At 34.5% G+C, this 14,126-nt stretch overlaps 1 protein-coding gene across 4 annotated transcripts in view; it reads left to right on the forward strand.

The window, feature by feature from the left end:
* FMN2 (formin 2) overlaps positions 1–14,126 on the forward strand; it is a 181,234-nt gene that overhangs the window by 131,831 nt on the left and 35,277 nt on the right. For 3 of the 4 annotated variants that reach the window (XM_072035606.1, XM_072035605.1, XM_021275158.4), the window contains one exon: positions 2,109–2,201. In XM_072035606.1, coding sequence (XP_071891707.1) covers positions 2,109–2,201 — 93 coding nt within the window. Of the gene's footprint in view, positions 1–2,108; positions 2,202–2,406; positions 3,995–14,126 lie in introns of those variants that run through there. The other variant, XM_072035607.1, reaches the window with a different exon arrangement.

Consider the following 14,126-nt stretch of genomic DNA (forward strand, 5'->3'; position numbering starts at 1 on the left):
ATTTTTCTATAAAGCAAAAAAAAAAAAGGGGAGGGGGGAAGGGTCTGTTTTTTTTTTTTTTTTAAGTGACTTGCACATCATTAGCAATTCAGGAATATGGTCAAAACCAAACCTGAACTGCTGTTCTTCTGAACGTGATTAATTGTAGTCTTTTCATGTAGGGAGAAGGGGGGAAAAAAAAAAAAAAGAAACACACAAAAAGCAATCCAGAGAAACAAAGATATAATTAACTCCACTCCCCCCCTCTCCCAGCACATACACAAACAAACCAACCATGGTAAGGCTCTTCCAGTATCTGACTGGTTAAGACATTTCATTCTGACAATATTACTTATGTTTCTATTTTTCATAGCAAGTTGAATATAAAATATGGTATATCCCTGCATTTCCTTATAGATTTTGAAAAAGGACTGCTTCAGGCTATTGGAATGAGGTATAAAACTAAGGTCTCTATGAACCTTAACCCTGTGAAGAATATGTAATACATATTTTGGAAACAGATATGGAATTTGAGTGACATGAAATGGATGGTTATGGCAGGGTCTATAGTGTCTCGCAACTTTGTCACTTATTTCTAAATAGGTGAAAAGAATAGTGTAAAAATGTTATTGTCAGAATTAATTCCTTTGCAGAATGATACATAATTCCTCTATTTTGTCTGTCCTACGCTGTATGAAAATTCAAGGAACTTTTAAAGACCTTAAAGATACTTTGAGAACTTCTGGGACTAGGTAAAGGTGAATCAATTTCCACAGCTAACATTACAAAAGAGTGATGTGACTACCATCATATCTGTTTACCTTGTTGGTGCTTGAATGACTAGGCACAGATCTACAGTGAGCTGGCTGATGAGCATTTGTTATAGATATAGATATTTGTTATATATATTTAATTACATTATCTTATCTATGTTATATATATTTAATTACATTATCTTTAATCGCAATACCACCACCATGCTCTTCCTGATATGTCATTAATTTGTTGCTGTAAACTAGATAATGTTATTATTACAGGTTGTGAACTCATGCTTGGTTAGGTAAGAATGACCTGACAACTAATTATTATTTTTTTAAAATTCCTGAAATCCTTTAAAATATTACAGAATTACATTTTTGGAACACAATGTATTTAAGGCTACTATTTGTTTATTTCCGGTCATCAAAAACAGACCATTTCTCATTCGTAGATATTTGGACTGATCCCATCATGTATATTTAAAGTAGATAGTTGTAATAGTGCATTCTGAATCTTCAGATTTTTTTAATCTCTAATTATTTTTTGTTTGTAAAGACGTAGCAATAATCCTGTTTCTCTGAAGTATACGTTCTCTGGAGTGTAAATGAGAAGGAATACGTTTTTTGCATATGTGCACTTTTATTGGAAAACTTCAGGCAGAGTCATTTTCCAGATGTAGTGTCAATTATTTTGTTGCCCCAGACTGAATTACCTTGGTTCATCTGTGGGAATATGGTGGTACCACCTAACCAATTACTTATAGGTCAGGGAAGCTTTGGGCTCAAACTTTGCCCTGGTCTCTGGTGCAGTAAGAACCTAGCTGTCCTCCCCCAAGGTCTCTTCAAGCTATAATGGCTCTACTCTCATATTCTTGCACTTCAATAATTTTTCACTGTTACTTTTGAAGAATTCAAAACACTTAACCACACCTGTGTTTTTTTGCAGGTATTAAGCCATAACCTATACTTTATGCACTGTAATTAAGATCCCTCCAAAAAGTTTGTGCTAGTTTTGCAACTGAATTTTATTTTTATTAAGGTATTTTCACCTAAGTCCATGTATATCAACCTGACTTGCAATCACTGTTCATAATCACTGGTCAGTCTCTTAAATTTGCCTGTCTTCTTCAAAACAGTTGAATGCTTTTGTTAATCTTACTACTGCTATCTTTATGTTTTGGTCAAAAACGTTCGATCACAGCATAGCTGTTCCTGAATATATTATCATAGTGTATGTACTTGAAATAGTATGCTTGAGGAACATATTCCAGCAATTTCACTGAGTATATGTTAATTTAAGGGTGTCTTTTATTACAGTGTGTAGATCCATACTATGATGTGTCTTAAGCTAATCTGTTATTTCAATTTCAGTATGTGAGACAGAAGCAGCAAAAGTTTATCAGCTATCACTAGAAGAGCACCTCCAGCCTTTCAAAGACAGCATGGAACAATTCATTAGTCAAGGTAAATAATGAAACGTCACTTAACCTTTTAATGACATTTCAAAGGCAAGTTATGGGAACAGTGTTTATACATTGTGGGAAAGAGACTGTTTATTTTGGCATCATAGAAAGATGTGGATTAGTTTAATCAGATGCCACACAGTTCTAAAAGATTTACAAAATGATTCTGTTGTACTGTAGGTGACTCATTCTCTTTTGCATGACAGCAAAGACAAATGCTATTGGCTCAAGTATGTGATCTTCCGATAAGTTCAGCATTCCAGAGAAAACAATTTTACAACCTTTTTTTCCTTGAAAAATTACTGAAGCTGGAACTGTGTCATTAACTTCTTTCCAAAGAGATAATTCTTTTGTATTTGCCAGAAACATGGAGTAAGCATAGCAAAAGTAGTTAAAGCTTTTCCAGATATAAGGCAAATCCATATGAAATAGTTGGATGTGATTAGTGGAAAATGCTGCAAGATAAAATATATTGGAAGTATTCATGATGAACTGGCATCCTGAGTGCTGGATGGACCAAAAAAAAATTAAAAATGAATAGAATATGCTTTACTAGTCTCTTTTACAATGTTATAGGAAGTGTGGATAGCTAATTTTTGACTAGTGGTGTATCAGAGCATCTCTTGAAACACTGCTCTGAAAGAGTATATTCTGTCTAGACCAGTTCATATTTTGATACAACTTGGAGTTGAATACATCAGGGTGACAACGGCCTGATGAGTTACACTAATGTAATTTTAACTTAGTCACATTACTTCTGTTTCTGCTTTGACATTACATTTTATAATAGAAGACAGATCTGTTACTGATCAGATGACTTATGTGAGAAGTCACTTTCTACTTATTCAATGTAACACTAGGCTAATCTAGGCTAATGAATTACTGAGATAATAAGCTATTTTTTAGAGAAATCATTATCAACTGTCTATGCTGTATGTTTGAGAGGCCAGCCAGGTATGCACTTTTTCTTTGGTTGGAATATCTATGATGATCTGTCCAAACACTTCAAAAACTAATATATATATGTTAGCATTCCAGAACATACTGGTCCGTGCTATAAGATTCCCAATTACAGTGAATAAATTCTGATTAAAATTTGTATATATGAGTATTGCAAAAACATTATTTTGAATTAACTGATGTGAACTGATACTTCCTGAGATAACCACACATTTAACAAATCTGGCAAGCAGAATGTTGTGTCCTTCATCAGTAGATATGGATAACAGAATAACAATTCAAATATGGGGCTTATAATACATCAGAGGTGTATCAGTTAAATTTCTTTCAGTTTTTATAAATCAGAGCAGTCTGGGAAGTATCTGACTCTAGAGTAGCTTACTTTCATTTTTGACTATGGCTTATAGAGGGTAATTGCATACAAGGTAAGCTACAGTAATTTGTTTTGTTTTTGCAAGAGTGTGTGTTTTTTTTCACCTTGATTACGTGTATGTATTTAAGGAAAGTGTGGAAAAAAACCACATATAGATATGCATCTCATCCATGAAGAATGTTGCTGTGTTCCCATGTTAATAGTGGATATTACCAGGTCATTGACAAAAAGAGAAATCCATAGTGTCAGTAAAAATATCATGGTTGCATTTTAATTAAAATAATTAGAAATGTAAATGTGAATACAGTGAATTGTGACTAAACAATTTCTACACTGATTTAAAACTCTTTAAAAGACTATTTTGCAGAATTATATTACAATATAAGGCAGACAAAGGTTAATGTATAAGAAAAAAGAATCCCTGGTTAAGTTCCAAAAATAAAGTAATTTTAAATACCTTTCATTATGAAATCCTTTGTTTTTATTTCATAGGATTGAATTCAGACTTGAAAGAGGCCATGTTTAAAGCAGGATTTCTCTTTCCTGTTCAGTGTTTGACAGGCTTTTGATCTAGATATTTTTTCTAAGGGCTTTTGTTGTTTATGTAGACATAATCGATGAGTCTTTTCAGCTAGACTGCACACATGATCATTTAGAAAAACAGAGGGACAATTCTTGGCACCTTTTGGGGATTTGTGTTTATATAACATATGCTCTGGGCAAAGAAAAATCAAGCTTTAAGTTTTATCTTTTAAAGTTCCAGTTTCTCTAAAGTCAGAAAAAGTTTTAACTTATAATTCAGATGAAAAACATTTTTCATAGGGTTAAATAATTTGGCATGTTTATATGATGCCTTTTCAGAGTAGATAACTTGTGTGCATAATGGGACTCAAAAGTTCAAAGTAGCTAGTTTATTCACTTAAACTTGTTTCTAGCAGTTAAAATGGAAAATGGGTTTCCCATCGGCAAGAATACTTGGACATCAAATTAAATATCCTTGGCAAGGGGTTAGAAAGGCACTTTTTATAAGAATAGTTACTGTCTGGCACAGTTATGTAACTTTGAATTAAGTTACTGTAACTAGTCTACCTGATTGTATTAATAAAAGAAAAAAAACACAACACTTAATGTTAACACTTTTATTAGAGCCGTCAGAGGCAAAAATGGCTGTATAATAGAGTTCTTCTAGCGGAGTTGTAAAGATTATTCATTCAAAGGATAAAAAAAAGGGGAAGAAATATGGAATGTGTTCAGTCATAACATTTAAAGATAAAAATGCTAGTGGTATGTACGATTGAGGCTGTCCAGCACTTCTCTTGCTAGCCCACTCAGTAGACTAAATAGTCATCATATTCATCAAAATAAGCAAAGTAGTAAAAAGATGTCAGTCTCTTTCTGATGGACTTCAGGGCCACTTATAAAATGATCATTCTCCTTAGCAAAAGATTAAATCTATCCTCTGTCCTACCCTCTCTACACTGGTTCAGCGAATATTTGCAAGCACTCCCTGTCCTATGCATTTAATTTTGGAGGGCCTACGTGCCTTGAAACTTCCAAAGCAACCCTCTGTTCTCCCATGTTTTCTGTCCTTCTCTCACTTGCAGCCACATGCACTCAAAAATGCACAACATACAGGACTTTTGTACTTCTCAAATTAACATATGACTAATTTTTGCTGAAATTCTCCATACTCACAAATCCTTTTTTTAAAGACACTTCCAGAAAAGAGATTTAAGAGAGATTGTCAGAATATACAGGACTTCTAGGAAGTATATTGTTTTATTTATTACATATTTCTAACCATTTATTTAAAGACTTACAGTACTAAAAGTACTAGACTTAAAGTACTAAATAAGTACTATTTGCATCTCTCCTATACAGGAGTGTAATCTTTACTGAAGTTTTCTTTCTGTGAGTTACTCCAAACAAGTTATCAGGATTTGAATAAGAGAGATCACAAAAGAAAACTACCTGAAAATGCTGTCCCCTTTGGAACTGTACTTTGTTGTGGGTGGAATAGTGACACACAAACATCTGAGATCACATCCACCAGTCAGGAAACTTTGGAAATCACTTCTTTTCCTGGGGGCAAGCCTTCTCAGGACACACAGAAGACAGTAGAAACAGTATCATGCAAGTTATAGAGGAAATTTGTTAGAGGTTAGTAATCCTTTAACACTTGATAAGATATCTAGCTCATGTTAAATAAATAAATAAATGAAGGTGTGTGGATGAACTGCAACTGAGTTTCAATCCCCAGGTTTTAACTGTGGTTAACTTTGCAGCGAAAAGCAGTTTTTGGGAGCCCCAGGGACTCCAGATCGGCTGTGCATTCTTGTCAGCCTGATAAGGCAGGAAATTTCTAAGGAGGAATTCTAAGGAGGCAGTAGCCACTGCACCCTCATAGAAGTTTGGTTTGGGACTTGGAAAGAGGCAAAATATTCAGAACAGATTTTCACCTTTATAAATTGTGTGAATGTGACAGACTTCAAATCTAAGGAAATCATTGAATATTGTGTTAGCCTCTGAATATGATACCATTAGGTTTGGATTTTTAATAAGTGTTATAGTGTAGGATACTTGAGCACTAGAATGTATTGCTTTTAAAAGAAGTAAAAACACACTTTTCAGGATACTTGAGCACTAGAATGTATTGCTTTTAAAAGAAGTAAAAACATACTTTTCAGGTGATTATCTAGTTCATCTGGAAAAGGGAATAATTCCAGTTCAGGTGAACAAGGTGACCTTTCAACCTGTGGCTCCTTCTGGTCTTACTTCACAAAATTCTGCAGTTGTTAGTGAGTGCCAGCCCCATGTTTCATAATGCTGGACTCTTCTCCAGGCCCAAGATCTAGCCTCATCTTTATGATCTTGCAGAACAAAGATGCTATAATTGTCCTCTTGATGGAACTTACTGTAACCATCTCCTTCTCTTGCCAGAAAGAGCATTCAGAAATCCAGTTTCCAAACCTTTAGTAAATGAATGTATAAATCACAAAGTGTGTTGTATTTATCTTTATAGCTGCAACCAGCTAGTTGGACATAACTTGTTCTTTTAGGTCAAGCAGCAAAAGGCTGTGCATCATCAAATGATGGATTGTGAGTAAGACTAAAGCATCAGACTGACTTTTGGATGGCTGGGTTCAGCTCCTGGCTCCAGAAGTGCTGTAGATGATTGCGAAATGAATGCTGCTAGGATAATCTTAATTCTGGCATTTTCTAACATAGAAATGATTGATTTTGCAGATTACATTTTCCTTAAATGTTGCTTTTATAATTTGATTAATATAGGGGAGAATATAGCACTATTTCTTATTTTTTTCTAAAAATAATTTGAGAAAATGACTAAAACCATTAGGAATTATATACGAAGAAATATTTTTGGTTTTGTTTTTCTTTTAAAAATACAACACTAAAGGGTCACGTATTGCTAGATTTATGTGGAGACATTCACTTTAAATATTATCAAAATACACTCATTACTGAGACAATTTTTTTAAATCATTGATCATCAAATCATCTTGAGATAGAGCAACATACAATCACTAGAACAAAAGTGCAGGAATTCACACTTAAACTAGTTCCATGAATGTTTACATTTTTATGTTGGTATTCTTTTCATTGGATTATTGAATGAGCTTTTAAAACTTTTTCTTTGAGTGCTGAAAGTATTTTTGTAATCTCACACTGACATCTTAATGCTAATAAATAGTTTAACCTCGGTATTGTATAAACTTGTCCCTACCTCAGATGTCAGCACCTCCATTGGTGTATATTATTACCTAATAATCCGAATTCACATTCTGTTGTATTTGCAACACTAAACAGAGTTCACTGAATTAGCCTCTCCTTACCTCAGCATCCATGAAAGGACAAACCTTTGGACGTGGCATGGCAGCTGTTTGTGTCTTTGGCACAGGACCTCATTGAAACATTAGTTTTTTTTGGCATAGGCATCAGTACAGTGATGGCAGACAACACAGGTGTGTTGTAAGAAAGAAGGGCATTGGTTTTGGTAGTGGTTGGGAAGAGTATGTGAGTGTCATAATGTCATCCACCCCAAAACTATTCGGAATGAATGCAGCAGATTACTGAAGTTATTGAAAAGTTTATAGATAATTATAGGCAAAGATATTCCAATCCACATTTTAATCTCCTTCTCCTGTAAAATCCAAAAAGCATTCAAATAACATTGCTTTTACCATCTACCTCTTGGGGTGGTGAAGAAAAATAGAGATATTAAAACTTAAGCAAGACAACTTTGTTCCTGTATTGTCTCTAATTATCATGGCATTTCATGTTCTTCAGCAGTCCAGAGACCAGGCTTACAGCTGGACAGCCTTGCTTTTAAATTAGACCTGAAACCTCTTGCAGGATCTTTACTTAATAATGCGTATTTAGTCCTAGGTATGCTAGCTAACTGCATGTCTGTTTACGGTCTAGTCCTGACTTCACGGTGCGCTGTGTACAACTTTAGAAACAGTAGTATGGGGAGTGGTGGTCAAAACTGTATACGAAATATGATGTATTTTACTTCTTTGCATGTGACATTTAACAACATTATAGTGAATAGTCACAAAATGCACATAACTAGAGTATGATAGCTTGGTATTTTTTGGAAGTGTTGGAACTGGGTCCCACTTCCTTCAGCTTACAGTAGATGTCATCTTTCAAAGGGTGATAATAACCAATCTCTTTACTGTTGCCTGAGATGGATTAACAGAAGAAACTAATGTAGAGAAAATTCAGATCTTGAAACATCTATTGAGGGCTAGGCAGGACTTGTGCTGATTTTTGTTGTTCTTATTTATTTGAGGAATCCGGTTCCTCAAGTACAATTGATTGGAATAAATGTTTGTTTAACTCACAGGTGTTGAAAAAAATGGAAAAAGCATAATTAGAAAAATGTCCAGCATGTTAGGTGCTCTATTCCCAGTTATCTTCAAGAAACTGAGGCCTGAGTGAAGTATTTATATGTCCTGTTTCATGTATGCATGAAAATTTTAGAAAAATGGGGGAGAAGGGAGTAGGTGTTCTTCCTGCTCACTACCTTCTGTGGGTGTCATAGGAAATCCAGAAGGATCTAAGACTTCTTTTAGGGTTTCCAGAAGAAATTCTTTCTTCTTTTTGCAAAGCTTTTTTAGATTTCTCATCTTTGTTTACTATAAATAGAAATTCTCAAAACTATAGCAACATAGCTCTAATGATTCATCATAAAGGAGTTGTATCTGTCAAAACCAAAAACAAACAGAAGAACACAACAAACAACAACCCACATCCTGGCTTCACTTGAAAGTTACTGGAAAGATCATGCATAATTAATTATAAACAAAGAGTTAATACCCTTATATAAAGGGGGGGGGGGGGGGGGGGGGGAGAGAGAAGCAAAAAGATTTAGGAGATAGAGAAGAAGATGAAAGGATTGATTCTTGTCTTCCATCTGAGATTACTCAGATGCATTCCTGTATTCAATTACCTGAGAAGATGTGATATTCCCTTAAGAGAGATCAGGAGATCAGAAGGGATGGCAGTTTCGTGCATCTTCTTACTCATAGCCCTTTGAAACTGGTTCAGTAGAAGTAGCTTAAATTGCAACAGGGTTTGGGGCCAGATGGTGTCTACAGACAGTAATCGCTGGGTCAAGATCATGGCACAGGCTAAAAGCAAACTGTTCTGGTGGAACATAAGCTCCAGGGGGGTATTTGAATGCTATTTATAGACCTTGGAGGTCTACTCAGAATCATTTCTGAATCTGAACCAAAGGGTCAACTTGTTTTGTGACTATGCTTATCTGGTAGATTTGCACACAAATTATTTTTTAACAGTTAAAGTCCCTTTTCTCTCATAAAATTTCTGTTATTGCAGGTTATAAGCTTATATTTGCATATTAATATTGCATTTTAAGCTTTTTTCTTTAGAAAGCCACTGAGAACCAGTGACATAATCATTTAAAGTTTAATGATCATCTAATCCTTGTTTACAGTCTTGCCAGAAACCCACTTCCTTTTTTGATAGATTCGACCTAAAAAGACTAGTTAGCTTTCCCCCGTGCCACTCTTCTCCCCAACCACGTTATGGTTATTAAATTAAACAGACAAAGAGAACAAACAACAACAAAAATATAAACTTAGTCAAAGAACACTCAGAAGACCAAAGAGGAGAAGAAAAGATTTTTTTATTGTTGTTGTTGCCTACTCTATGAGCTTTGCACTCACCATGTATGTGTCTTTGTTGTTTTTTGATAGTTAATATTGTCAAAATGTTTCAAAACAAGCATTGAACAGTGTGCTTATTTCCAGACTAAATAAAATAGCTGTGTTATTTAAGTGTGTTCTGGGGGATATCTAAAAACTGCATGTACCACCAAAAAAAAAAATGGAGGAACTCTCCTAGAAGCTTTGGCAGAGGTCCTGCGGACTTGAACCTTAGACCCTAATAATACAAGAGTGACTACATGCTTTGTTCATGCAACATATTATCACTCTCCTCTCTTAGTCACATGTTTGAGATAATCTGCAGAAGGTTTCCTCATAGCCTCAGATAGGCGTTTCAAGTCGTCAGATCCCAATGGAGTAGGTCAGCAGCATGTTTTAAGAAAGTCTATCCCTCAACTTTGTATTTATTTATTTTTTTGGTCTGTTTGGCCCTTGTTGTTTTTTTGTTGTTGTTTTTATTTTTTTTTATGCAAGGGATGGTTGGGGTTAAGATATTTGCTATATTTTGTAATATTTTCAGAACCACATCTAATATTAATTCAGCACACTGTGCGGGGAAAAAAGTTCTTTAAAGATCATGGTAAAACTGCAGAAAAGGTTTGTAAAAGTTTTGAAAATAGAGAGTTTTTTTTTTTTTCCAGTAAAAAGAATTTCTAAGAATTCCACTGCTTTTAAAATGTACATAGTGCAAGGCAGAATACTCCCTTTTTAAAGCAGTAGTTTCAAGTCTTTGAGCTCCCCATTAGTCTTAGTGCAGATATTTCCTAAGATTTTTAAGTCCATTGGAAGAGGTGATAAAGAATGGAATGTTGCACTTCTAAATAAGAAATTGCAAGAACTGATAACAGAGAAAATAGAACTTATATCCAATGCCTGTACAGAACATAATCATATACATACAGAAAATCAGATACATTTTATTATTTTGTTTTTGACAACAGCTTTAATGCAGAAAGTATAATGATTACATTTAGAAGAGACTGATATAAAAAGTTCATTGGACTGAAAATGAGAATATACTTGGCAGCATTCTTAGTTCACAGAGTGGCTTGATTCCTAAAAAGGTTTTAGCATAATATGTCTGAAATGTCAGTTGTCATGATCAGAAGGGACAATTCATGGTCAAAAATAACTTCTATATCCTTAGCTTTGAACCCCCTCTTAATTTCATTTAATCATCTAGGCTTCTAAAAAAATTAATAACAACAAAAACAAACCATACATGCACACAAAATGTTCACCTACCAGTGAACAATACTGTTCTGCTAAACACTGTAATTTTCTAGAATGCCTGTGTTTCATTCTTTCATTTGGTTTTGTATAACATTTCAGGTTTTCTTAACTGTGTAGATCACGTTGGTATGACTGTTCACGTATGTGCCTTTGCAGAAGTTTGTATGTAACCTTTGCAGGACTGGAATATAGAAGAATTGGAAGAGCAAACACAATAATGGTGTGTTAACATTCTAGACTGTGTATCTATGCTGATGACGACACCTTTTATACATTAAATTAATTAGACATCACTTGTGAGGCTTTGTGGGAAATAGCATTTTGATTGCATTAAAGCAACCTTTATGTCCCGGTTATTAAACATCAAACAGTAGATTTAAGCAAATACAAAAGTAACGCTACAAATTAGAATATCTGATTTAAATTTTGATGAAATACATATAACCTGTAGTTAGATTAATAGTCTGGGATATAGTGCAACCCTCACGCTTGGAAGGAATGATATAGGGAGGAAGGAATGTACTTGAATTTTGACCAAATATATGAAGTATTTAGGAAGTACAGAGCTTGCAGTAAATGGGGACAAACATGAAATAGTATGAAGATATCTTAACAGAAAAAGCAGGCAAGCAGTAGAACATTGTCCCATAAGAAGACATTAAGAGATGCTTTCAAAAGAAAAAGTGAGAAAGGAGTAAGTTAATTTCGTATGTGTCATGAATATAAAAGGCATCTTCTCTTCCTTGTTCTATGAGAGGTCATTTTCACTCTAAAGTGTTCCCTCTTCAATATTGCAATGTTTGTCAATATGACCTGAGGTTATTTTTCAAATAAGTAGATTTTACAGGATATATATGCTTTCAGGATTGAGAGCTGCATAAAAAGACCTACAATGTGTTGAATGTATGTAGGCAGAGTTACAAATCTAAGTATTACCTTTTGTTCCCCTCTGCATTATGTGAAATACTAACTGGACTTATACTTCCGGGTATGATATAGATTTTATAGGTATTTATTAGATTTGAAACAGTATCTTTGGAGGCAGTTCAGAAAATTAGAGTCAAGGATCAATAACACTAATTTCAGTGCAGGGGGTTGAGGAAAAGATGTTGAGTCAATAAAATATGGAATATTTTTAGTTGGCAAAAATTACTGACCCATGAATGGGAACCTCTGCATCTGTCATAAGGGCCTGCAAAAAGTTCCTGATGTGATCAGTAGAAGTATATATATTTCTATATATAAACATATACAAAATCAGATGAGACTACAAGACCTCTTTTAATGTTTTTCAAAGAAAAGCTGTAAGACTTTCTGAAGTTTTCTGAAGAAGTCTTGCTTCTTCAGGACAAAGAGAGAGGGGGGAAATTTCAGTGGCTGAGCTGCGTACCCTGATGTGCTCAGCTGCCACGGTACCCTTGAAGATGACAGGTTTTCCTGCACCAGCTATTGTCATGATAGGTTCACTGTGAAATGGGTAGGGATTTTCTCTTTTTTGCTTCACCTGTTGGAGAAGTTCTCGTCTGTGAAAGGAAACAGACTTTTCTTCCAACACTTCTCTCCCCACATGGCTGCCTTTCAGCTTGTACTTAGCACTTAATTGATATAGGCTGCTAAGAAAGAATGACAAGAAAGTGCCTTTCAGGCACTCTGTTTACCAGTTGTGATGTACTGCTTTGGAGGAAGAAGTGACAGTAAAGATGCATTATATTCAATGAAATGGAAAAGTCTAATGCAGTATGGGGAATCTTCGGCTGAATCTGTCATAGCTGTAACATTCAGAAATACCTGGAGCTTTTGAGGAAAAACTGTATTAAAAACATTACTCCCTTGTTGAAACAGAAAAAATGGGTTGAAAATAATTTACCAATGGAGCAATTAGTATGACAAAATACCAGCAACCACTAATATTAGGTGATCATGTCAGTGGCCAATTTCAGAACTTAGCAGACTTTCTAGCTACTTTAGCAATCTAGTAGTTATTCCAGTGTACGCATATGACAATAAAACTTTTGTTGTTCTGATAACCAACAAGGGAAGAAAGCATCCTGTTAAATCTGAGTGAATGTCTTTGACTAGCTATTGTCCACAGCTTTCAGTTGTTTACTGTATACTAGTACAGAAGTAGTAATTTAAATGTTTACTTTGGACTGGGACAGATCCTTGAGTGTGTGTACCATGTTTTCTTCTCTTCCACTGGTGTAAACTGTCATCTTGTTGGAGCAGAAACATTTAAATACTGTTCTTTAACTTTCTTTTTCATCTTGAAAAACAAGAAAGCAAATAGATTGCAAGTCTGATTCACACCTGAATAATGTCCTTTTGATAACATTAAAAAAGATTTAGAGGTGTCATGTCATCACATGTTTGGAACAGACTACAAGGGAATTCTCTTAGAAAACTCTTTCCTTGCAAGACTGTTAATGCTAAGAGGTGATCTGATGCAGAATGAAATCTCGGGGAGTATAGTAACTGCCTTATGTATATGTGCTTATTAGCTTAAAAACAAACAAAAACTATTACATACACCTGAATAATTCAGGGATTTTCAAGATTCTTTGTGTAGTACCTTGTGTAGTACCCATTCTATAGGAAATGATTGAAAGTACAGATACATACTTCTAAATTAGAATGGAAGAAAAAAAAGTTGTTGCAGCATGGAAACATTCTAACACACTTATAAGCTTTGTACAATTTGTACTTGCACTCTTCCAAAAAAAAAAAAAAAATAATTATAAAATATTTGCTCTATTGCTTTTTTAGGTAAATAATTGTTTATAAGCATGCGTAGAATGGTTGGGGATGAGGAAAAAGCCAAAACTAGACAGTTCAGATGTTATGTCCAATCAATCCTGTATGATTATAAAAAGGGTTCTATCCAGCAGATATAAGTACTAAAAGACTATCCTAAGCTGGAACATGCTAGCCTCCATTTACAAGCATTATTTAACTGAGAGGATTTCAAATTACATGTTTCAGTAACAGCACTGCTTATTTTAGAAACTGTATCTGAAGGTACATTAGTAAAAGTGTTAATGTAAAATTATATATTCTCCCTTCATCCAAGGAGTCTGTGTGGAGTTTCTTCTCTCTTGCACCATATGGTTCTACAACAAATCATACCTTGACTTTCAGGATTGAAGTA

The sequence above is a fragment of the Anas platyrhynchos genome, chromosome 3 (assembly GCF_047663525.1).
Source record: "Anas platyrhynchos isolate ZD024472 breed Pekin duck chromosome 3, IASCAAS_PekinDuck_T2T, whole genome shotgun sequence".
Lineage (NCBI taxonomy): Eukaryota > Metazoa > Chordata > Aves > Anseriformes > Anatidae > Anas > Anas platyrhynchos.